Here is a 22,405-nt window from a genome sequence, read left to right on the forward strand (position 1 = left end):
ACTTGTCAGGCCATGCTCAGGCCCCTAAACTTGGCCAGCTCTAGTGGGTGAATGTTTGATGCTGGTCCTGAGTACCCCCCCAGCAGGTGTGGTGAGATGTGGTTTTTCCAAGCTAGGTGATTCCCTCCACATCAGTGCTTTGATCGCCGTCTGTAATTTTCTGAACCACCGCTCAAGCTATTTGGGCATGATATTTATGAAGCTCTCAACTCAGTGAGAGACTGTCAGGTACTGAAGTGAGAAAGGGAGGTCATTCGGAAACCTGGATGGACTAAATGATGTTGGCTAGAGTTAGTTAAGTGTCATCTGGCTGGGGCAAGAGCCTAGGAGTATAATTGTCCCCTTTAGCCTTTGCCATGCACTGAGTGAGCACGTGAGTCTTGTGGCCCACCAGGATGTCAAGTCAGGATGGTGGGGTTGGACGTTCACATATACCAGCTAACAGCCAAAACGTGCAGCATTGTTCATACATGCTAAAGCTCTCATCCCTCCATCTTCCTTGTTGTTATTTATCCCTGTAGGCTTGATTTAAGCTAGGGTAAGTTTAGTGACACGTGGTAGTCGTCTTCCCCTTTTTGCTGTGTGGACACAATCTATGCTGGCTTCAGTTACGATTAAATCATCGGTGTGCCTGGGTCAAAATGAAGACCAAAGTAACGAGCTATTGTTTACATCAATTTTTCAGTTGGAGTTAAATGCTTGATGCCCGTAGATCCTTTTGGGAATCCCAGCCTCAGCCATTCGGAAGTGTTCTTTGCTGCTTCCTGTTTCCTTCAGAAACCTCCACTGGGAAGGCTGTGCTGCATAGCAATGAGGAATAAGTTGCTCTGACACTGTCTTATTTCTGGAGAGTGGAGGTGATTAATGGATTCTGCCTGCTGCTTGCGTCCCAATCATCCAGAAGCAAAACGGCATGTTCGGCAGCACTCGAGCTGCCGAGCGTGATGTGTACATGCAGGGTGAGGGTCTCCGAGCTGCCAGAGAGGTGCTGGGAGGAAAGTACTGTGTTCTCACACGGCTGGGACCTGACAAAGCCTGGATGTTCCTCCTGGCAAAGAGAACATCCCCAAGGACCAGCAGACACCCCTGCGTCATAAGTGCATCTCTTCTTCCTGAAATAAGATAGACCTCATCTGCTTTAGGCCAGAACTGGCCTGTTGGAGATACCACTTGTCCCAGCTGTTTGCAGAAGCATCTGTTGAAAATACCTTTTTCTTCTTCCAGGATTCTGTGGATGTTTTCCTTTGCAGTGTCTTTTGAGGGTGGTGGAATTAAAGCAGGTGTGGATTGTGTTTTATTGTTCCGGCAAGCAAGGGTGGAAGCAAATTCAGTCAAGCTGACATTCACTTTCAAGGGCAAGAATCTCCCTTCCTTCTTTCCTCCTCCATGTGCTGCATTGCCTTTCTTGGCTTTGCATCTTGCATTGCCTTTCTGGAGACCGAGCGTGGAGCGCTGATCCTCCTTAGGGCGGTCCTGTTTCTGTATGCGTATGAAGTCCCCGTGGCATGATCAGGGGTGCTGATCCCTGACTACAGCAAACGTTGGCCACAGGTTTGCAGCGAGCCTGTTTGCTAGCTTGGCAGTGAAGCAGTGATGCACCCATGGGAATGAGAGTGCAGGGCAGACAGGGAGCAAGTCCTCCAGCAAAACGGGCTTATTGCAGCAGCTGTCAGAGGAGAAAAACTGCTTGGGAGGAGCTGCGATACAGCTGGAATGATCCCCTGCTGCCAGGCCTCTGGCAGAGCACGTGAGCTTGATAACAGCTTGGGCAGCAATGCCCATGTTGAATTAGTTGCATGTGGCTGAAGTCTGGCTGTCACCTCCTGGCCTGAAGGGGAAATGGGACCTGCTGTGTTTTGTCAAATCCCTGCCCAGCCGTTTAACTCTCTGCACAGCCTTGTTTTGACTGATACCACCAAGTTCTGCAAAGCACCTTCCTGAATTACTACTTTATATATATTTTTTTTTTATATCCATAATTAGCGATGCTATCATCGTAATTAAAATCCTCTTGGAAGCGTTTGTGCACATTTACATTTGAATTGACACATCCAAAATTGTAGCAATAATGAAAACAGTTTAAGTAGGGTGGGGGGAGATAGTTTTTTTTAAACCCCATCAAATATGAAAGAGAGTGTCAGCTATCAGGGACCTGTTAAAGTTTTAGTTTGCCCTCTCTGCTTCACTTTCCCTTTAATTTCTTCTCCTTCGCTAAACGGCATTTTCATGGCTGGCTGCATTTCTTGGTTTATCACAATAAACCATGCAGAGGAAGAGGATTACTGCACTGGAAGGAAGGAGTTGTCTCCTCCCCTTTTACCCCCAGGGCTTCCCTTTTCACATATACACTCATACCATTTTGAACATTATAAACCAACATAGCCCAGGGTTATTCCTGCCTGGCATGATGATTTCTTGGCAAAATACCATGCTGATGGAGGGGAGTGTTTATTTTGGGTGATTCTGGATTGAATCGAAGTGATGTGCACCTGTTTGCAATTCAAAGAACGCATCAATAGCATGCCATATTATTTTGGGGGGTGGTAGCAAGTGGTTAGACTCAAAATAGTGTCCTCTAGAATAGAGCCACAGGAAAAAAAGAGGCCTGATTGAGAGGGGAATGATAAATCGTTGAAGGCTGGCAGCCATTGCAGCTTGAGAAACGTTGGGGTCAGAGGTGCGATAGATTTTGCTATTCCGGAAACAAAGCTCCGAATAGCGATTTCACTGCCTTTTAATTTTCTTCATCCTCAAGTGCTGAATGTGGGAGTTGACAACAGATTGCTGTAAATAATGTAATTGGAAATCTCTGTGTTATGGAAAAGCAGATGAATGCAAATAATGAAGCTGAAGAGCGCTTGCTCTTTCTTCCTGCCAGTGGTGGTTTGCAGCGTGCCAGAGCCATGGTGGAGAGCTGGGACAAAGTGAGTGTGTGGGCATGTGCTGCGTGAGGGCAATGGCAACGAAGTCCTCCCAGGGTGGTTGCATTTGCAGGTGCCTTTCTCTTCATTAAGCATTGTAGCCCACGAGAACCTGCTCCCCTGCCTTTCGGCTGCTGGGGGATTGAGCCAATAACGCTGGTGTCAGCACGGGAAGCTAAAGGGAGCTATTTTCCTCTGGCACAGCCCAGCCTGGGCTGCTGCGAAGGAAGGGGGGTGCAGAATGAGAACAGCTACTGCGTGGCAAGCAGTAGGTGGTAGAGCAAAATCTGGCTTTGCAGCTAAGACCCTTTCTAAGCATCTCTGTTTGAGGGACTCGTGGCTTGGTGAAGCGAACTCCGAGAGGGCTGCAAGTGTTTGTTATGATTCCTTCAGCTGTGACCATGTCCCTTCATCAGCAAGTCCTAATGTTTTCTCTGTTTAGGAACTTGTTTTAGCACTTATATGTTCAGAGAAGGAGAAAGAGGAGGGAGACATTTGAGCAGTAACATGCGTTTTCACCAGGGCCCAGTGATTCTCCGTTAGGTCCCATTTACAGGCTGCACTTGAATGTGCTAGATAAAAATATGCATCTGCTTCTGACTGTCTCATCCTGTAGCTATAATGATGGCTTGATGCAACTTTAATAGGAATATTATTGGGGTTATAAAAGGCATTGAGCTCTCTGGACTTACCATGGCCATGGCCATTAAATTGATTTGAAGTAACAAAAAAAGGAGTCTGTTGCTAAAATAGCTCTTCTCCCCCGTGTCCTCCCCCACCTTGCTTTAGGGTAGTTTAGGTGTCAGGGGAGGCGGAAGGATAGGAGCCTGAAGGGAGTCAATATTTAGCGTGGATTTTGGTTGTGTTTGGCTGGGCCAGTTTGAGCGCGGTGGGCTGGGGAGAGCTGCAGCCAGTGAACCATGGTGTGGCTGCTCTGTCCCAAGCCACACGCTGGGCCACCACGTCCTGATCTGGGATAATGCAGATACAGATCTTTACTCCCCTCTGTCAAGCACTCAGAACAAGGGATGATCGATGTTACTTAAAATTGTGTTGTTGCAAGAGACTGGAAGGGACTGGCTGTCCCTCTTGCTGATGAAATTCCAGCTCCACCCAAACTCAGGCTGCCGTGGGGGCTGGATTTCACCTTATGTGCCAATGGGACTGGTGGGAGCAAAACTCTCTCCTCCTTGGAAAGAGCAAACTCATGCTGATAAACAGGAGTTTTATTCTCGAAGTGCTGTTATAGATTTATTAATTTAAAATCAAGCAAGAACTTTGCTGTCAGGCCACTGTTGCGATCAATGAAACTACCATCAATAGCAGTCAGCAACATCGATTTGTTTTGATGCATGGATGCTAAAACTAACCTGTGTGCCCATGTGCAGAACAGAATGTGAACCGCAGTCATTTCGGATGGGGCACGCTGCTAACCTGGGGGGAGCAGAGGTACTAAATTAATATAGGGGAGAGCATCTTGCTGCAGCTATTTTAGAGCTGATCTCAAAACAATTTCAGTACTGCTGTAATGAGACCAAACTCTATTAGAAGCACCAATTTAAAGTGAATATGTATGCATAGAATCAATTTTATACTAGTATTACTACGTCAGAGCTGGGTGTGTGATATCATTAACTCTTTCTATAACTGGACTTGCTTTGGGGTAGTGAGAAACCTGGGGGTGACCAGCCTTTTCTTACAGCAATCCTTGCTGTGTCTGATTGGTTTTATGGTGTGCCTAAATTGTAGTTTGCCTGAAGATAATAGGTCTTTTCAGTGCTTCAAATTAAATTACAGATGTTGCAAGGTCTGTTCAGAGAACAACTGTAAGAAAGGGTTGCTTCCTCCCTGGCAGTTTGTGCGGGGAAGCTACATGTGCCCTAGCTACCCAGTGTGCGGCAGCGGATGGACAACCTGCCCTCCTTGAGCCGTGGCGCTGATCGGGGTGCAAACCCCGTGGCTGCAGTAGTTCCTGTGTCCTGTGTGTGCAGCTGCGCCCGAGGCCTCCTGCCTTCCTGAGACAAGGGAGACCAGGGCTTGCCCAGCCTGCAGCTGGGCACATACACAATCGTGTATGTTTACCTGAGTTGCAGAGGGCTAAGCTCCGCGTAGAGATCTCTGTCCCAGATTTAAAAAACATATTGCATTTCCCAGTTCTTGGTTTTGTGGGGATAGCAGAGCACGTTCCTCCAGGGTCTCTGTGCTGCACCGGCGAGTGCTGTTGTGCAAGCTGTACAGTCCCTATGTGCTAGCAGAGGGGACAGAAGGAGCTGGGTCAGCTTGTGCCTCGACTGGCTGGGTCACTGTTTTGGCTGTTTGCATGCTGGTGAAGGAGCTGGTAAAGTGTCCTGCCTGCCAACGCCCCCTCTATAGAAGAAGAACTTGCAGTCTTCTCTCCTTTGGGGAATTCGCTTCCCAGCTTTTTGCTTGGATGGCAGACTCACCGTCCTGCTGGGCTGTTACCCAGAAGGAAAATGTTGGTGTAATTGCAGGGTGCTCTCACCTCCTGGTTTCTACATCCTGCTGTGGTGCATGCAAGCTTCTCTCTTGCACTCTTACAGTAACCGACGTGTGTGCTGGGTCACAGCGATGCTCTACTTTCTTCTGCTGGGTGCTCTTCTTTTAAAAAGCATACTCCCAGGTTCCCCTCTGAATTCAGATCGCCTTCACTTGGCTTTCAAGAGCCCAAACACAGAGATTTTAGCTCTCTGTGTTGATGGCTCTGGACTAGGAACCGGGCAACCTGCTGAGCAATCTCCTCCCATCAGTGAAATGGCGGTGGTGGTGTCCTGCTTTTTGTGCCTGCATGAGAAGAACTTCTCATGAGTGCCAGGTGTTGTCACTGGCATTATCAAAGCCCTCTGCTTTGATTAAGCCCTAAATGCAAATTGCAAACGTATTGCTGTAATTAGGGGTATCTGCATTTGCACCCATTGCCATCATGGTGATACTATATGCAAAATGCTTTGGGAACTTGGAGTAGAAACACTGATGATCTCCTTTACTCTGAACAGAAATGCAAGATTTCTACCCCCTTGCATGAAATAGAAAATGATGTTTTTACTATATTAACTTATTTTTGCCCTGTCTCATTAGCTCATTATTAGACTGCTGGAAGGCATGAAAGAATTAGGTTTTTAGAGGCCATTTCTCCTTGTCTGAGCTGCCGTCCTTTTCCCTTCCTCTGTCTCACAGCAGGCTTTATATTAAATATACTTAATAGAGCTCCTTCATCATAAGCTGCGTTAAAACTAAATTGGAGAGTAGAGGGCGTTCTTACAGGAGATACTACAGTTTAGTGCTCGCAGTCCGTTTCCTGCTGCAGGTTCAGGTTATTTGTGTGTCATTCTTCTCATTCTGGGGTTTTCAAGCACACTCGTTCAATGATCTGGCTTGGCCTGAACTGCTCTGTGAAATGAATGCCAAGGTTGTGCCATTCGGTACGGCACGAGGCAGCATTTCTGCTGTCCTGGCATTGCTGCTTGCATCCCCCAGCTGCTGCCGGTCTTTGATTCTCTCTGAAGTACAGTGACCCAGGCTGAGGAACCGTCCCGGGAGGAGTTACTTGTCAGGACTTGCTGCCCCTCCAGCCAGTGCAAGACTTGTTTTACTCTAAGCAAAGCATGTGCTTGGGGCTATGGCCACCAATGGCACGTGCCTGCTTTCTCTGGGAAGCTTTTCTTTTTGTGGATTCCCAATGGGAAAGGGAAAGCAACAGATGCAGAATCTGAACTGCCTGCTGCTTAGTGCAGGCCAGGGAACTTCATCCCGATATCCTTGTAGTAAGCCTGGTGGGAACGTGCGTTTGACTCAAGCATGGCATCAGAGAAACATCTAGTCTTGACCCGGAGAACATAAGAAGCTCTGTGGTTTACACGATCACCCTCTGCTCCTCCTTCAATCTGTGCCTGTTGCTCATTCAAATTTGTGATTTTTTTAGTGGAGGAAGAGGGACCGAGGTGAAGCTGGGCTGACAATGTATGGGGCGGAATTTGGGGTGCTGTGGTAGTTGCAGAGCGCAGGGGAACTGTTGGGCTTTGTGGGCTGGAAGGCTTGACACCCCCCCAGTGTTTGAGTGAGGTCAAGGTAGCTCAGAAGGAGTGGCTGGGCCGAGCTTGGTGGGGAGCTCATTTGGTGCTGGTTGTGCTCTCTTGCTGTAAAAACCCAGGCTTAAGGTGGTGTGTCTCCATCTCCAACAGGTTTGGAAAAGGTCCGGTGCGTGGTTCTACAAAGGGCTGCCCAAGTACATCACGCCTTTGAAGAGCAGCAGCAAATCCAGTGAGCTGCCCTCGCAGCCTTGGCAAAGCGAGCCAGCCGTGCCGGAGGCAGAGAGCGTCGGGACCAGCCGATCCTTCACCTGGGCCAGGGGAAAAGGTTGGTTGTCTGCTCCTTGCCCAGGAAACAGGCGAGGAGAGGGGGAGAAGAACCTGTTGCTAGCAAGATTCAGTTAATAGGGGAAGCTCTCTGGTAGAGGTAGGGGATAGCCAACAGGATGTGCTGTGGTTCCCATGTGGGCAGTGGTGGTTTTTGTTGGCTATGGTATGCTTTTCAGGTTTCACTGTTATTTAAGTGCAGATTGGTGGCCCAGCCTAGCCCCAGTCCTCCTGGACTCCCTGTCCTTCAGTTCACCCTTGCTTTCCACCACTCCTTGCAGCCCCCACTGTTTTGCTGGGACTGCCAAGGGAAGCAGACACCTGAAGTAGACTGCAGCCCAAAGAGCTCCTCCTGCTGAACTATGTAGGATGGTGCCACTGATGGACATTGTTGTGCAGCCAAGGCTGACAAAAGGCTGGTCTGATTCCCTCCCTCCTTGGGGCTGCTTGCTCCTTGCTTCAGCTGCTCCACAGAGCACCATTGGGCAGATACCTCAAGTCGCTTTGAGCTGGCTTAGAAATTACACCCCCAGCATCTCCCTGGGGTCTTCCTGGGGCCTGGAGCAAGTGGGCAGACATAGTCTTCTACAGTCAGTGCGCAGGAGCGAGCTGATGCTGGCTGTGTCCTTTTGTGTCAGAACCCTCCCAGGCAGGTGAGACCAGCAAAGGGCGAAGCTTCTTCCCCAGGCCTTGGGGAGGGGGCTGAGGTTTGCAGCATGGAGAGCTCAGAGCTGAGTTGTTCTTTAAATGTGTCTTGGAGAAGGTGTGATTAACTTGGCCCTGTGCAGGGCTGGGGCCAGAGGACTGACAAGCCTGAAGATTTATTAGCTTCAGCACTCAACGTCCCTGTTCTTTGAGGTAGACCTTGATTGAAGTAGACCATTGTATCACATGTGGCGTCGTGGATCGCTGCTGCATCAGATCCCATTCACAGCGCTGCCTTGTAGGGCTTCCCCCCCCCCCCCCGCCCCTCCCCACCCTGTCGTTGCTCATATGCCCACTCCAGTGCTGTGCCTAGAGCCCAGCTGGGGGGAAGCAGCAGCTCGGCATTGAGGAGCTGAGCACTCAGGGTCAATGGCACAGCAGCAGATGGATGCTGCAGAATTAAAGCTGCTGCCAGTCTGCTTTGATTTCTCTTCATTTCTTTCTGGTGTGGATTAGCAGAACTGTGTGGCCTCCCTCCCCTTCTGTCTTTCGCTATTAGATCCCCGCAATTGGAGAAGACCTCTTCAGCGTACCAGCAGCGTACATTCTTCCACATCAAGATAAATCTTATCAGTAGTGCAGGGGAAAATAACCTTTTAATAAAGAGGACTCAGGAGAGTCGGGTTTACAAACCTTCTCTTCAGGCCCCAGCTAGGAAAGCACTCCCAGCCCTACTGTAACTTTTGTAATTAAAGACAAATTAGATCAACGATAGATGGTTGTGCTTCCCTCCAGGAGATGCTTGGAAGGAGTTGTCTTAGCAAATTAACTGATTGATGAGGTATTTTCTGTTCACATGATACAGAAAACATTACGAGTCAAAGATGTTAAGCCCAGACCTGGCCTGCTTTTTAGTTCAGCTTTTTAGTTGAGCTTTGTTTTGGGGGAAGGCCTCCCCCTAAATACTGGCAGGAGAAGCAAAGGAGCAGGTGGAGGACAGCAAAGAGGCCTTCGGTAAGCTTTGATGTGGGTGGTGAGCTGCCTTTCTCCCCGTGCTCTGATTTTTGGCTGGCTGCTGTTTTATGGGTTGGATAATATTAATTTATGGTTTTATTTTCTGGTGCTTTCTTTCCTTGTTGCCCTTCTCTGTTAGGCTGCCTGTCCTCTGGACAGCTTTCAATGGGCACTGAGGGCTGTAATTCATCTCTGAAGCTGGGAGCTTGTACATCTCGCCCCTCCGTTTAACACTCTTTCACCTGCCAGTGCTGGGACTTCTGCTGTTTGTCATCCGAAACCTCTGCAATGTGCAGGGCAGGTGCCTTCCCCCGTGGAGATGATGTAGCTGTGATATTGCCGGCGTGAATCTGCTACTGGGCCTGGACTGAGCTTTGCGAGGCCGTGGCTGACAAGGCAGCCTGCCTTACCTCTGCCTGGCTGATAGCATTTGTCAGCTGACACCTCGTACGCCCTCATCTGAGCACGTCCTTTCAGCACTGACTAAAGCCCTGTTGCTTGTTTGGCAGGATGTTCTCGAGAATGAGCTTTGGCATTTAACGTGCCTGACTGATGGGCTGCTCTCAGTGGGGTTTCCGTTATCTTGGCCAGCCGTGTCTAACCCCACCGCTCGCCTCCTGAGGTGCTGAAGGAGATGTCTCTCAGCTATTAAGGGATTCAAGTCAGGTGGGACCAGCACAGGCGCAGCCATGTCCCAGCACAGCCCCTGGAGAGCCTGGGAGAGAGGAGCCGTGATTGTCCCTTCGACATCCTCCATGCCAGGAGCTGCCTTTCAGCAGGGATGGGGCAAACCTCAAGTGTCCCTTTTCCCCCCAGAGGAGGGGATCAGTGCCAGGCCCTGGGCACCGGCTGCTCTGGCTGTGTCTGCTGCAGGAGGGTGGGAACGCAGCGGGACTGAGGGACCGCAGGAACGCGCCTCTTGGAAGAAAAGCCAAACGCACCAGGAAGTTTTATTTTTATACACCCATTATTTCTCTTGCGCTCGCTGACACTGGGATTTGCCGTTGCCTTTAGTTTTTCTGTAATAAACAAGCAGTTGCCATGGGAACCCTGCTATTAGTTAAGGCACAAATGTATTGTCATGGGGAGAATAGCAGTAATATTTCTTGTACTGGGGAGCAGCTCTGCTCCATGTGGTAGAATGTGGGTGGGTTTCTGCACCGGGTCAGGCGGGATGGGGCCATCAGGGGGTGGGGAGCAATAAACAGCAGGGCTTTCCTTCCTCTGAACTCTTGAGTTCTGCAGAAAAAAAAAAAAGTGAAGCAACTGGGTGGAAAAAAGAAGTGTGATCCCTGAGGTATTGCACTGTTTGGCATGAGGACTGCCTGCTGCTCTGCTTGGTCTCCGGTGTTTTCTCCCATTGCAATGTGCTCCAGTCCTGTTGCCAAGCAATGCGATGTGCTGGACTTGGCGCTGTCAGAGGCACAGGAGCAGCGGCTGGGCAGAGGGATGCAGCGGGTTCATCTGGTGTCTGTGTGTTGGAGGCCAAATCCCTGAGTGATGGAGCAGAGAGGAGCGTGCTGGGGCAGGTCAAGCGCTTTGCAGGCCACCGAGGAGTCATCCAACTTCTCTACAAGTTTGGGTAACACTGAAGCTGCACGTGTGCTGCTTCTGAGGGGGAGAACAGATGGGTCCGGTCCCCTCCTCCTGCTGGGAGATGTCCCTGCAACTGGGGGCAGCGCTGGGCGTGATCTAGCGTGGGAGCTGCGCTCAGTGAGACACTTGGGTTGTAATAAAACTCTTCATCTCTGACCCTCCCACCTTCAGTGACCGGGAGCTGTCGGCCTCCACGCTCCCTGGAGGTCATGTTTGCAAAGGCTGATGATACAAGTGCTGCAGGGGAGCTGCGTGCTCAAGGGCTCGTGCTCAGCCTGCTCATCCAGCACGTCTTGGCCGCACTGGGCATGTGCGGCTGCTCGGAGCTGTTGCTGCAGGGTGCCCATGCGTGCCCATGTGTTTTTTCTGTATTTTTGGCAGCTGCAAGAAGTGCCAAGCTTTGTGCGTGCAGGGACTGAGCTCTGCCCTGCGATAGGCAGCGGGAGGGAGCGTGGCTGGCTCTTTCCATCGCAGGCGCGCCCATGCCAAATGCATGCATTTAGTCTTAGAGCTCAACCCCAGCCAGCTGCTCCTTTCCCCTTGGCCTTGGCGCAGCCTCCCACATCCTCTGCTGCTGGGGTTAAGTGCAGCCCAAGCAACCCTCCGTTCCCTGCGGTTCTTCATGCTGCGAGGCTCCGGTACCTCTGGCTCGGAGGTTGAACCACGTGTCAGAGGGATTGCGGGTTCCAGCAGCAGCTGCAGGGGTTCAGGCCCTCGATGAGTGACCCATTCCCTGTGGGAAGACTGCTTTTCTTCCAAGTTTTATCTCGGCATTTTTTTTTTTGAGCTTTTTTTTTCAGTCAGATGGAGAGGGATAGATCTGTTATGTTCTCTGGAAGTACAGCAGTCCAATAACCCTTATTGATATATCAGCAACTGCTGGAACAACAGATTTACGACTTCTGGGCTCTGGAAAGTGCCAACAGAAGGTCTGAGAGCTTTGGGAGGAAAAACTACCTTAAAGGGAAACATTGGTGCAGTGGGTAAAATACACTTTTATTGGCAGCAGAGGAAATGAGAGCAGACAGGGCTGCTCCTGCGGTGTGAGTGCCTTCGTGTCATTCATATTTTCCTCCTCTTGTGCTGGTCCTCTCTGAACTGCTGAATGGCAGAAGGGAAGGCAGCTAAAGTCACCTCCGCTGATTCACTGGGGCCTTCTCCAAATAAATTCTGACTTCCAGCATTTTTAAAGGTTTCATGGAGGAAGGAGCTCTTCTAAAGTCATGGATTTTAAGAATCCAGGAGGCCAAAAAAGGGTGATGCCCAAGTGGGACAGGAGTGCATTTGCTGAGGGAATTGGGCAATGGGATGGTCAGAATGATTCTCACAGCTGAGATTTGGATTTTGTAGCAAAGACTCTGGTATATATGGGTTGTTATTAACAGTATTTATATATAGTCCCCCACATCTCCCAGGGAGCTTTGGGGAAGTAGTGAAGCTGTCTTTAAGACAGCAAAGCCCAAAGCCAAACCTTTGCTTTGAGAACTCTTAGACAGAAGTGCAGCCCCCTGCTTGTAACGGGGCTTCGCTCTCTGCCTGGCTCAGCTCTGCAGACCCTTTCCCCAGAGGTGAGAAGTCCCATTTCTGATGGTGCCGGCAGACCGGGAGAGGAAGGGCCAGCCCCGGGCAGGCTGCGGGCACAGGAGGAGCTGGTGCCCGGGGGAAGGCTGTGCGGGCAGCGAGGAGGGGGCCTGGCAGCCTGCCCTCTGCACAGCGCTTCCCAGCAGCACGTCGTGCACGGGGAGCTGCCCGCCAGGGCAGCTTCAATAACAATTTGCAATAACACTGGCAGCCAGCTTTAATATCCTCAGAGATGTTAACTCCAGGAAAGTGCTATTTTAGGTATTAATTTTTTTTTTTTTAATAAAATATTTTGTGTAGTACAGATCGCTGTCTGAATACAGCAGCATCTGCAGAGATCCTTGGCAGAAATGTTTGACAGCTTGTGCTCGCCTGTGCGACGGGATAGATACCCATCCTCCTGCCCTGGGCAGTGCTAAAGGGTTTGTAGCTCTGCAAATCATGTGTAGTGAATTTTAGCGCTGATGAAGAGAGATGAACTGACAGTTCTCTTTGCTACCCCGTGGTTGTCACCTTGTACCACTGCCCCCATGTTGCTCCTGCGCCTGGCAGCACCGTGAGGCTGGGCACTACCAGTAACAGTGCGGGGGCAAAGGGGTTCAGCAGCAGACCGGGGAACTCATTTCTCATATAGATGTGAGCTTATAAGTACATACCGTTGAATATAAAGAAATAGTTGGGGCTTCCTTTTTCTACAGTAGAGGCTGTAGGTTGCAGTGTTGCCTACTCTGTGTCCCACATGAGCCAATATTGTACTTTCCACCAGTAATTGTGACCCACTGTTTGAAATGGCTTCTGAGCTGCCAGGAGAGCTGGTATCTGCCTTGGTCAGATGGAGAAATGCTGTAGGTGCAATCCCTCAAACAAAAGACAGCTGTTTTCCCGTTACCTTCCTCCTCAGCCCCATCATTTCTGTTCTGAGATCATTACAAAAACCCAGGAGATGGAAAAACACCTTTCTCATTTTACCCAGAGCAGCTGGCAGTCGAGTTATCTTTTACCCTGGTGTAAGCAGGAGAGGTACTTGCATAATTGCATGGAAAATTGGAAACAACCTGCCAATTTGGGAAGTGTCTGGCAAAATAAGGCTCCTTCATCTCTTGTGGAAACTATGGAAAGCAGCAGGATTAGGGCCAGGATTCAGGGGGGGTGGGGAAGAAGAAAAAAAAGTGGCCTTGAAATGGGGGAACAGTCTCCTTGAGGAAGAGGAGTGACCCTTGCCTTTTAAGCCTTGGGGGCATAGGAGTAATACAGTTCTGGGCAGTGTACTGATAGGGATGAGTGTCTGCTGAACGGATGATGAGCTAATAAGGCTGGTTCTTTGTGTAATTGCTGCAGGGTGTTTTATTTTATGTGCTCAGTATTTATCTGGTGCTTTCCTCAGATCCTGGAGCCTCCACAGAGGCCCTGCTGCACTTGAAATGCAGCTTGGAGGAAGCCAGCCCCTCTCCCCGCATTACTCAAATGTGGATGCTCTTACGGTGGAGCCGGGACCCTTCCACCTGCAGCTGAGCAGGAACCAGCCTCGCACCCAGCCCAGCCCTTAGCGTATTGCTCCCGCGTGGGAGACGGGAAACGGCAGGAGGAGGGCGCTTGCTGGTGTGCCAGCACGGGGGTCAGTGGGAGCAGAGCCCGGCTCCCAGGCCAGCCACGCCGTGGGGCTCTTGGCTTTGTGGCAGGGAGCTTTGGGCAGCAAAGTGCGGCACAGGAGCGGTGTGGTCTCCATGGTCCCAGTCAGGTTTAGGAGAGAAGCACTGGTGGCGTGTGCATCTGCTTCAGGTGCTGGCACCACTGGAGTGTGTGCGGCAGAGTTATAAATCATCTGTAAAAAGTAAAAGCGCATCATGTTTGAGAGGAAGAGTGAACAGCTGTGGGGGAACTGCAGGTAGGGCTCCTTTTGGAGAGGGAGAATGTGATCAGCGAGTCAGCATTTGTTCATGTTTTATTTGGATCCATCTGGCACCCTCTTTGGTAAGTGTTATGAACATTGTGAATAACTGTCTCTCTCCTCTCCTTCCCCCGATCTTTTCTGCAGTGGTTTCTAGCGGCAGTGAGAGCGACTCGGAGTTCAGTTCCTCCAGCCTGGATGACAAGCCTTTACCTGTGGGGTCAAAAGGCTCACAAGGCAGAAAGCACCGAGCAGGACTGGGTGAGGAGTTGCTGTTCCTTGTGGCTGGAGGGTGGGAAGCGTGAAGTGCTTGGAACGTTTGGCTCTTGGTACTGGGGGTTTTGGCTCAGCCGCTTGCCTGCCCTACGCGGGTGCAGCCCACTGGCTTTAGCTGTGCCAGGTGAGGATCTGGTCCTTTCTCACTGGAATAGTATCGATGGGTCAAACTGATGGTGGGTCGTTTCATTGCCTGCACCCTTTCAGGGTCTGCCCTTGCATCTGGGAGCTGCTCCTGGCTGCATGTCTCCTTCCAGCTCCTCCCTCCTGACTTTATAGCACTGGAATTGCCGGTGCCATTTTAGGAGCGGAGAATGGGAACTGGGTTTTGACCCTGTTCCTGAGGGTGCCTGGCTGGGAGCGGGGAGGCTGCTGCTCTCTCAGGACCTGGCCCAGCATCTGCACCCACTTTTCCCTCCCACAGCAGCATCTCTGTGTTGTGTCCCTGCAGCACCCATTGGGGAACCCAGCCAGGCCACGGGCAGGGCGCTGGGGAGCACCCACTCCCCTGCCCTCTCAGGGAGCCGCAGCAGCCTGGGCAGCGAGCAGGGGGCTGCCCTCAGTGCCACAGAGAGCTGCCAAAGCAACCAGCCGGCGGACGGGCGCAACAGTGATGTTGGCAGCAGAGTCCCTGGTAAGCTGAACCTCCTCTCTGGGCAGATCCATGCTTTTGGGGCTGACTTCACTCAAAGCACAGCTTTCTCAGAGGCACACCTGGCAAAGCTGCGGCCCAGGATCACCTTTCCCTGCTGCTTTTCTCATGGCAGATGCTGTCACAGCGTTACAGCTCACTCCTTCCCTCTTCCCCGCATGCAGAATCTATTCTGCAACATGAGTAATCGTCTGGGGTGGGAGCTGCCTACACCCACCTCCAGGAGCAGCCGTAGCCTCGGTCTGTCCCCCTGCAAAGGCCTGGAGCTCCTATCTGCCCTGCAGAGGCAGCAGAACAGATTGAGCTTTTACTGAGGCAAAGCAGAAGTCCAGCAGCTTTATGAGACTGAATAAAAATTTTCCTAATGTTAGATGGCTCTTAAAGCCAAGCATGGCTCTTCCCAGAACTCTGCAGTGCAAAAAAAAGACACTTTTCCCCCTCAACAACCTTGGAACAATTAAGTGTGAGAGCAGAGGCTGCTATCACATCTGATCTGGAGCAGCTGAAAGAGATGCAAATGTGTTCTCTCTGCAGTTCCTGCTAATCTATTCAATAACCCCTTAAGTTATCGTTTAGCGCTGCTCCCTCCAGAGTGTTCCTGCCGCCCTGTGAACTGCCACTCCTTTTGTTCCTGAGCCTATTTTGTGCTGTGCATGTTGAGGCGTAAATTGGATTAGAGAGAGCAGGTTTATCCTTTAGTGCAACATGGAGTCATAGTCCCCCTCCTCATGCTTCCCACTAGAAATAGCCAGCATAAAATCGTTTCTCTGCTCTTCCCTCCCTTCCCAAGTTTCAGGGATTTGCAGTTTTCTTTAATTTTAGTTTTCGCAAAGCAAATCAGATGAGTGATACTTCTGCTCTGTCCGTCCTCTCTCTGGATTATAGTGCTGCCCCAGACTTGGCGGTTTATTTTAAGCCCCTTGTTGGCTGTGGCATTAGAGACGGCTGATTCCCGTTGTGCATCGGCTTTGATGCCTACCGGAGCAAAGCAGCAGGTTGTTCTGTGGGCTTGAAGCGGGTGGTGGTGGATAGTGGGTGTGACCCCTTGGGTGCTTTTTCTGCTGGTGCTACAGGGCCATGCTGAAGTCTAGACACACCTGGACGATGTGTTTGTATAGTGCTTAGCACTTTGGAGCTTTCCTGCCAGCTGTTTGAACTAACTGCTGCCTGGCCATGACAATGCAAACAATATCTCAGAGGCAGAAAATGCCTTTTTCCTGCTAAAAACCTCATATGCAAAGCTTGGCACAAGGGGTCAACGCTTTCCAGTGAGATCTCTCCTTGCTAGGCAGGGGAGAGCTAAAAATGACAGGCAGTATGGACATATATTTAAAAAAATGAAAACTATAGTAATCTCATGAGCCCAGTTAAAATAGTCCCTGAGATGTAGAGAGGATCCTGCTAAGGAAAAGGTTAAGCCAGGTTGGCCGACTAGAGAATATCTGTAAAAACCTTTATTATGTCTGAGGTCATTTATTTCCCAGTTTTCCTGCAGAAGGGGCTGCTTTGTTCAAACATGGTGCTTGCGGCAGCAAGTGCCTTGGTAGGAGGGTTCTGTGGCCCCCAGAGCCGGGGGAGGGAGGCAGGGAGACAGCAGCGAGTATTTTCTGCTTGCATGTTCTGGGGGGGGGGGGGGGGGGAAAAAAGCGGGGGGGGGGGGGGTGGCGGCGCTGCCGCTCTCTGTTGCAGTCGGCAGGCAACAGACTTGGGAACTAACGGAGAGCGGCAGCGGACAGGGTTCTCTGTGTCATGTCACCTCAGAGAACCAGCCACCAGGCAGGCATCCTCCTGGGCCGGGGAGCTGCTACGGGCTCGCGGGGAGTTAGGTGGCACTACAGCTGTGGCTCTGCGGCCACAGAAGGCGGCAGGACGGGCCACAGAGCGGCTGGCCTGTCTTCGAGCCTGTCCTGTGTCGGCATTAGACCTCACACTCCTTTCCGTAACGCAGGTGCTGGTGAGGGCTGGTGCAGCAGTGTTTGAGACTCTACCAAAGGTCTCTGCAAGGAGGCAAAGCTGGATCCTGAGCGTGTTGTGGGAGGCACATGATGTGCCCCTGTTGTGTTTGCCATGACTGTATGCTCTGCCCCACAGCGTGGGTCATCTTCAGCACTTCCAGGTGGGGAGGAGAGGGAGAGGGACTTTGTTTTCCCTCCGATGTGTTTGGGATGTGGCCTTGCCTCCATGCAGCGGGTGAGCAGCAGGGGTGAGCATGGTCGGCCGTTCATTTACTCTGAGAGCACTTAACTTGCCCAGCTGGAGAGACTGCCACGATGTGATCTGTGCAGCAAACTATTGGCAATCAAGATCCATTATGTACGAATTTAGTAATCAGCATTATGCAGCGATACGACTTGCGTGGCCTCGTGTTCTGTGCAGCTCCGTAACCGGTGGCTTGAGCAGGTCGGACATCCAGGAGGCTGCGATACTCAATGCCCCCGTGCTTTTGCCAGCAGCCTGGCAAGGGCGGAAAATACAGAAAAGAGCAAAACCAGCCCTGTAGTCCCCTAGGAAGTCTCCTGCTCTGCAGAGGGGTTCATGTGCTCTGGGATGCTGGAGGTCTGGGGGGTGCAAATGGTGGGAGCCTCAGGACAAGTGGCAGTGCCTGTCCCCCTCTTTATTTAGATCGGATCACGATGGGTCCCTCTGGATGCGACTGTTAGCCAAAAATTTAGATCAGAGCTTCATCTGTCTGTGAGGGGCTTTTCACGATGGGTCCCTCTGGATGCGACTGTTAGCCAAAAAGCAGAGGCTGCTCCTGCTGTTCATCTCTTTAGAGAGTGGTGGAGGCGACGGGTGCTGTGTGTCAGGACTGGCAAAACTCTTCACTGCATCTCCCTGCCTGTGGGACAGTCCCTCTGCTCTGACCCAAAAGCAGAGCAAGGGGCAAAGATCCTTTCTCACTTAAATTGCTGATCCTCGGTTGCAGAGTGAGGACATCAAAGGTAGATTTTGCTATAGCTTTTCCGAAAGGCTCTGCAACTTTGTAACACTGCTGGGAGCAATTTTTGCTTCATATTAGCACCTCAGGTGTTGTTCTGCTGGTGACTTTCTTTTCACTTCTTATTCTCACCTCTGCTCTAATTCTGCTCTCAAGTGCGACTTTGTAGAACACTTTAGCATCCTTAAATCCCAGGCCACAGCCAGAACAGGGAATTAGGGAGTGGTACTGCAAATGCAGCTGCTCTCATAGTTCTTAGCTCTTTAAGCCTGAAGGCCAGGTCGACAGCATCGTCGTGCGGCCAAGGGAAAACAAGGAGCTATTAAGAAGAGTTTGTAGGTTTCCGGTGTGTTGCTCCGGCTCCGGCTGGGGTTTGGTGAGGCAGATAATGAAGCCTGGGGTTTGTCATAAAATGACTCATTGTCAGAGCTGCATTGGGATTTAGGCAACCTCAGCCCATGAGCCAAAGTTGCAGAGGAGAGTGGTGAGTTGGGAGGCTGGCAATTTTATTTTTTTTTACCACCTGCTTTCAAACCCTTTCAAAAGCATTGTTTTCTGAGGGTCTGGTGTTTCTTCTTCTTCTGAAGCTCCGGTTCGTGGAGGTGCCCGCTCTGACATGATAGCTGTTAAGAAGGTTGTCATGCACTGGTTTTCCTGGAGAATGTTTTATCCTAAAGAGAATGAAATCTGCACACAGGAAGGAAGCACAATCTTTCTTTTTCCCCTTACTTGCCCCCAGATAGGGAGGTGACTCACCTTGTTCTGGCTGTACAGCTGATATGCTAAGAGGTGCCTCAGTTAAAAAAGAGCAAAATCCTCCCTATTGTTAATTATGACATTTTTATTAAAGAAAGGGAATATTAAACAGAATTAAAAAAAGAAATCAATATCTTACAGTGGTTTTCATTAGCCCATGGAGAGCTTTTAATGGAGATAACATCTTTGAGCTTGGACCTGGCTGCTGCAGGGGGTAAATTAAGAGCAAAAGACATCTCTCCTCAGGTCAGTAGCAAGTTCTACTTTGGGGGGTCCCAGTTAATGGGGTCCTCAGTGTCTTCTGAGGACCTTGTGTGAGGAATGGATCAATCCTGTTTGGTAACCTGTGGGTCCACCTGACCCTAGTGGATCACTAGGGAATGGTGAGTGAGCTTGGCATGGGCTGTGGGGCTGGAGAAGGCTCTAATTTGTGCTTAAAAGAGGAGGTTTGAGAAACAGCTACAAGATAAGCTAATGAATGAGTAGCATACGTCTGAGTGCAAATCACAGTCTCCCCATCTCTGCTTGTTTGCCAATGTGTTGTCTAAATCATTAATACTTAAAGAGCGGTACAGCAGCTGGCAGTTAAACAGAGCCACGTTAAACAGTGGTGTTGCTGAGTCTGGGAGCTGAGACGATGATGGCAGTGCCTGGTGGGGTATAAGAAACGTGGTGGCTTGCAATCACAGGGTGAGACCAGCTGGAAGGACCTCCAGAGGTCAACAGGTCCAGCCTGGACCCTTCTCCCAGGGTGCTGAAGCTGTAGCGCCTGGATACTTGCCTTTGGCTGCTTGCTTTGTAGCTGTCATGCTGGGAGAGACTGAGCAGAGCTGAGAAAAGGGCCTGGAGCTGAGAGAGATGGGTAGGAAATGCTGCTTCCAGCTCTCAATTTGGGGAGATTTATGCCTTGTCTTTCAGGAATTGACTGGATTTAGAAATGAGGTGGTGTCACTCTCACTGTGGCTCAGTGCCTCCCTGGCTGGGGTAGGCATCAACTTTTGCTCATAAATATGCAAGCTGTTAATATATGAGACAGGCAGAGCCATCCTGCATTATTTTCATGGCAGGAAATTCTCAAGGCATCTTTGAAGTTAAAGCATTAACTTCTTTTCTTTCTCCCCTTCTGTTTCTCAGATGTCTGTTTTGCTCCCTCAGGGACGATGAGGTGACATTTTGCTTCAGTGGGTCTAACTACTCCATTCCATGTAAGAAAAAAAATTGTCCTAACAGTAATTAGGCTCCAAATGGGATAGTAATTTCTTTAATGACTTTCTTCATGGCAGTCTTTGGGGAGGTGACTTTTGTTTTCCTGTGCTTGGTAAGAAAATTGCTTAAATGTTTTCAGACCTCTCATTCCCTTGTCCATGTGAGGTACAGCCAAACAGCGTAGTCTTCCAGGGCTGGCTTTGCAGCGGGGTGAAATAGGTGGGCAACCGCGCGAGGGAGCCGTGCTCGCAACCCCTGGTCTTCCTCCATCTGCCTTCGACCTCTGTCTGCACTGAGGGCACAGGATAGGAAGGAAGGGCGGGTCAGATGTGGAGGAGAGACCCTCACCCACACCCAGCCTCTCCCCTCCAAGCCTCTGCCTCCTGCACTGGCTGCCTCATCAATCTTTGGGCACTGCTGTTTGCCGCCCTTTGCTCAAAGCTTGCTGCCGCTGCCACGGGATTGAGTTTTCCTGTTGCCAAGGAGGATGAGTTGTCCCTCTTCCACAAAGTGAAAAAATTGAATTGTGCCTTCATGGCTGAGAAGCTTTGAGCTGTCTGCCTCCTCGTATTGGTACTGCAGAGCACCGAATGGTCCTGCTGTATTTATAAATAAAACATGTCTTCAGGTAGTGACAGCATTAGGAAATGATTCAAGGTTTGCATTCTAGGTACAGTGCATTTGTAAATATGAACCTCAGAAGAAGCATATGCCCCCTTCCATGTTTTAAGGAATTAAAATATTTTTGTCCTCAAGTGGTAGAACCAAAACATTTTCAGCTCTTTTGAGTCTGCCTTGAAGTTAAGTGAATAAAGGCTCAAGTACCTAAAAAATCAATTACTTTCACTATTTCTGTAATTCTTTATGGAATTTTAAATTGAAGACTTTTTCCCTGAAAATAGAGGAATGACAAAGACTGATTCTCTTGCCTCTTTCACTCAATATATCTGGAAACAAGTCTGCTGCTGAAGATGAAACTCCTATTTTTGTGCCTTCTTTCACATTGCAGAGGTCTGTGCTTTGGTCTTTGATCAAACAGCCTTTCTGGCCTCCTGCCCCCACGTCCTTAGACTTACTCTCTGCCCTTTGCAATACGTTTACTCCTTGCGCTTCCAACTTTCTATTCAGCATTTTGCACAAAGCACTGCGGGCAATAGTTGATGTAATCTTTCAAAACAAAACATAAAGGAAAGAGCATGGGAAGTCAGTAATATAGAAGTTAAAAGTGTGGATTTTGGAGTCTTTGTAAACACGTTGAGAGGTTTTGTGACTTGGGAGGTTATCTTTCAACTGGGACATCGGCCAGTAGCTGGCGGGAGGAATTTGCAGGACTCCCTGTGCCTTGAACGGTAGTGACTGGAAACATCCCCTGTCCTTTCTCCAGCAGTCAAAATAATTTGTGCCCCCTTCAGTTCAGAGAAGGGGGAGAGAAGTTAATACTGACCCACTGCTGCCTTAGAGCTCTCCGCGTTGCCAGCCCTGCATTTCACCCCGTATGCTGGAAGCAGCGTGTCCCAGCAGACCCTGAGTTTTGCCAGGGGCTGCTGAAGTGCTTAGCTCAGGTTCATTTAGTTGACGTGAGCCAGAGTGCCTTCTGCAGCAGAGCATTGCTGTCTTGCGCCCATCCCCGGCCACAGGCAAGGGCTATGTTCTGCTGTGGCTCCTGTCCACGGCCCAGGCACACGGAGGGCAGGAGGGTCACATGGAGGACCTGCTCTGTGGCATGTGGATGCTGTCACCTGGTTTGGAAACCTCTGAGAGCTGAGGCTTGGCTTTCTGCCTGACTTGGCCTTTTGAGAGACACATGTAGCAGAGGACCAGTTCTAGGAGTACAAGTCCTTCTTTCTGCTTCTTTCCCCATTTCTTTCCCCTGTCTTTTCTTTCTTTAATGAAGTTTAATGGGCCCTGACTGCTGACAGTGTGGAATAATGATGCACAGACGTTCTCTTCATTATTATTTTTAGGAAGCTCTTAAAATGGCACTGAGCATGTAAAAGCAATGTAAAATAACTTTGTCAAGTCTCTCCCTTTCACTTCTTTCCAAACAAAACTTTTGTCTGTATATTTTGAAGGCAAACGGTGTGTCCACACCAGAACGCGATGCTGACGAAGGTGAAGATGGAGCTGCTTTGCCTGGATCCAACATTCACCCCTTGCCCACTCCTGTAGACCTCACTCCAGACGACAACTGCTGCCAGTGGTGACTTTATGATGCCTGCTCTTGCACAGGCATTAGCAACATGATGGCACCTGGAGAAACGCCTGCCTGTCCTCCCTGCCTCACTGGTTTGGTTTGGTCTGGTTTCCCCTTCTGCTGACTGACATGCACTTTGGGGTGCTGCTCGGAAAAGAGGGCCATGCTGTGCAGTGCTGCCGTGGGGTCCAGACCCGTGTTTGTTGAAAGGGGCATGCAAAGTGCTCACTGGAGCTGCAGAAATGTGTGCCGCCTCTGCTGTTCCTGGCTTGTCAAGCCCAGCACTGGGTTCAGCTCCTGGCTTCGCAGTCCCGGCTTTGCAGTCTTCAGGAGAAAGGGAAATTCACCCCTGTGTCCCTGAAATG

At 50.3% G+C, this 22,405-nt stretch overlaps 1 protein-coding gene across 1 annotated transcript in view; it reads left to right on the forward strand.

Moving 5' to 3' along the window:
• RPH3AL (rabphilin 3A-like (without C2 domains)) overlaps positions 1 to 22,111 on the forward strand; it is a 34,872-nt gene extending 12,761 nt beyond the window's left edge. The window contains exons 7-10 of the mRNA XM_019471791.1: positions 7,121 to 7,295; positions 14,166 to 14,279; positions 14,746 to 14,928; positions 21,919 to 22,111. Coding sequence (XP_019327336.1) covers positions 7,121 to 7,295; positions 14,166 to 14,279; positions 14,746 to 14,928; positions 21,919 to 21,953 — 507 coding nt within the window. The 3' untranslated portion in view covers positions 21,954 to 22,111. The remainder of the gene's footprint in view (positions 1 to 7,120; positions 7,296 to 14,165; positions 14,280 to 14,745; positions 14,929 to 21,918) is intronic.
• The last annotated feature ends 294 nt before the right edge of the window (positions 22,112 to 22,405 follow it).

This window comes from Aptenodytes forsteri, unplaced genomic scaffold, assembly GCF_000699145.1.
Source record: "Aptenodytes forsteri isolate BGI_AS27 unplaced genomic scaffold, ASM69914v1 Scaffold66, whole genome shotgun sequence".
In the NCBI taxonomy this organism is placed as follows: Eukaryota; Metazoa; Chordata; class Aves; order Sphenisciformes; family Spheniscidae; genus Aptenodytes; species Aptenodytes forsteri.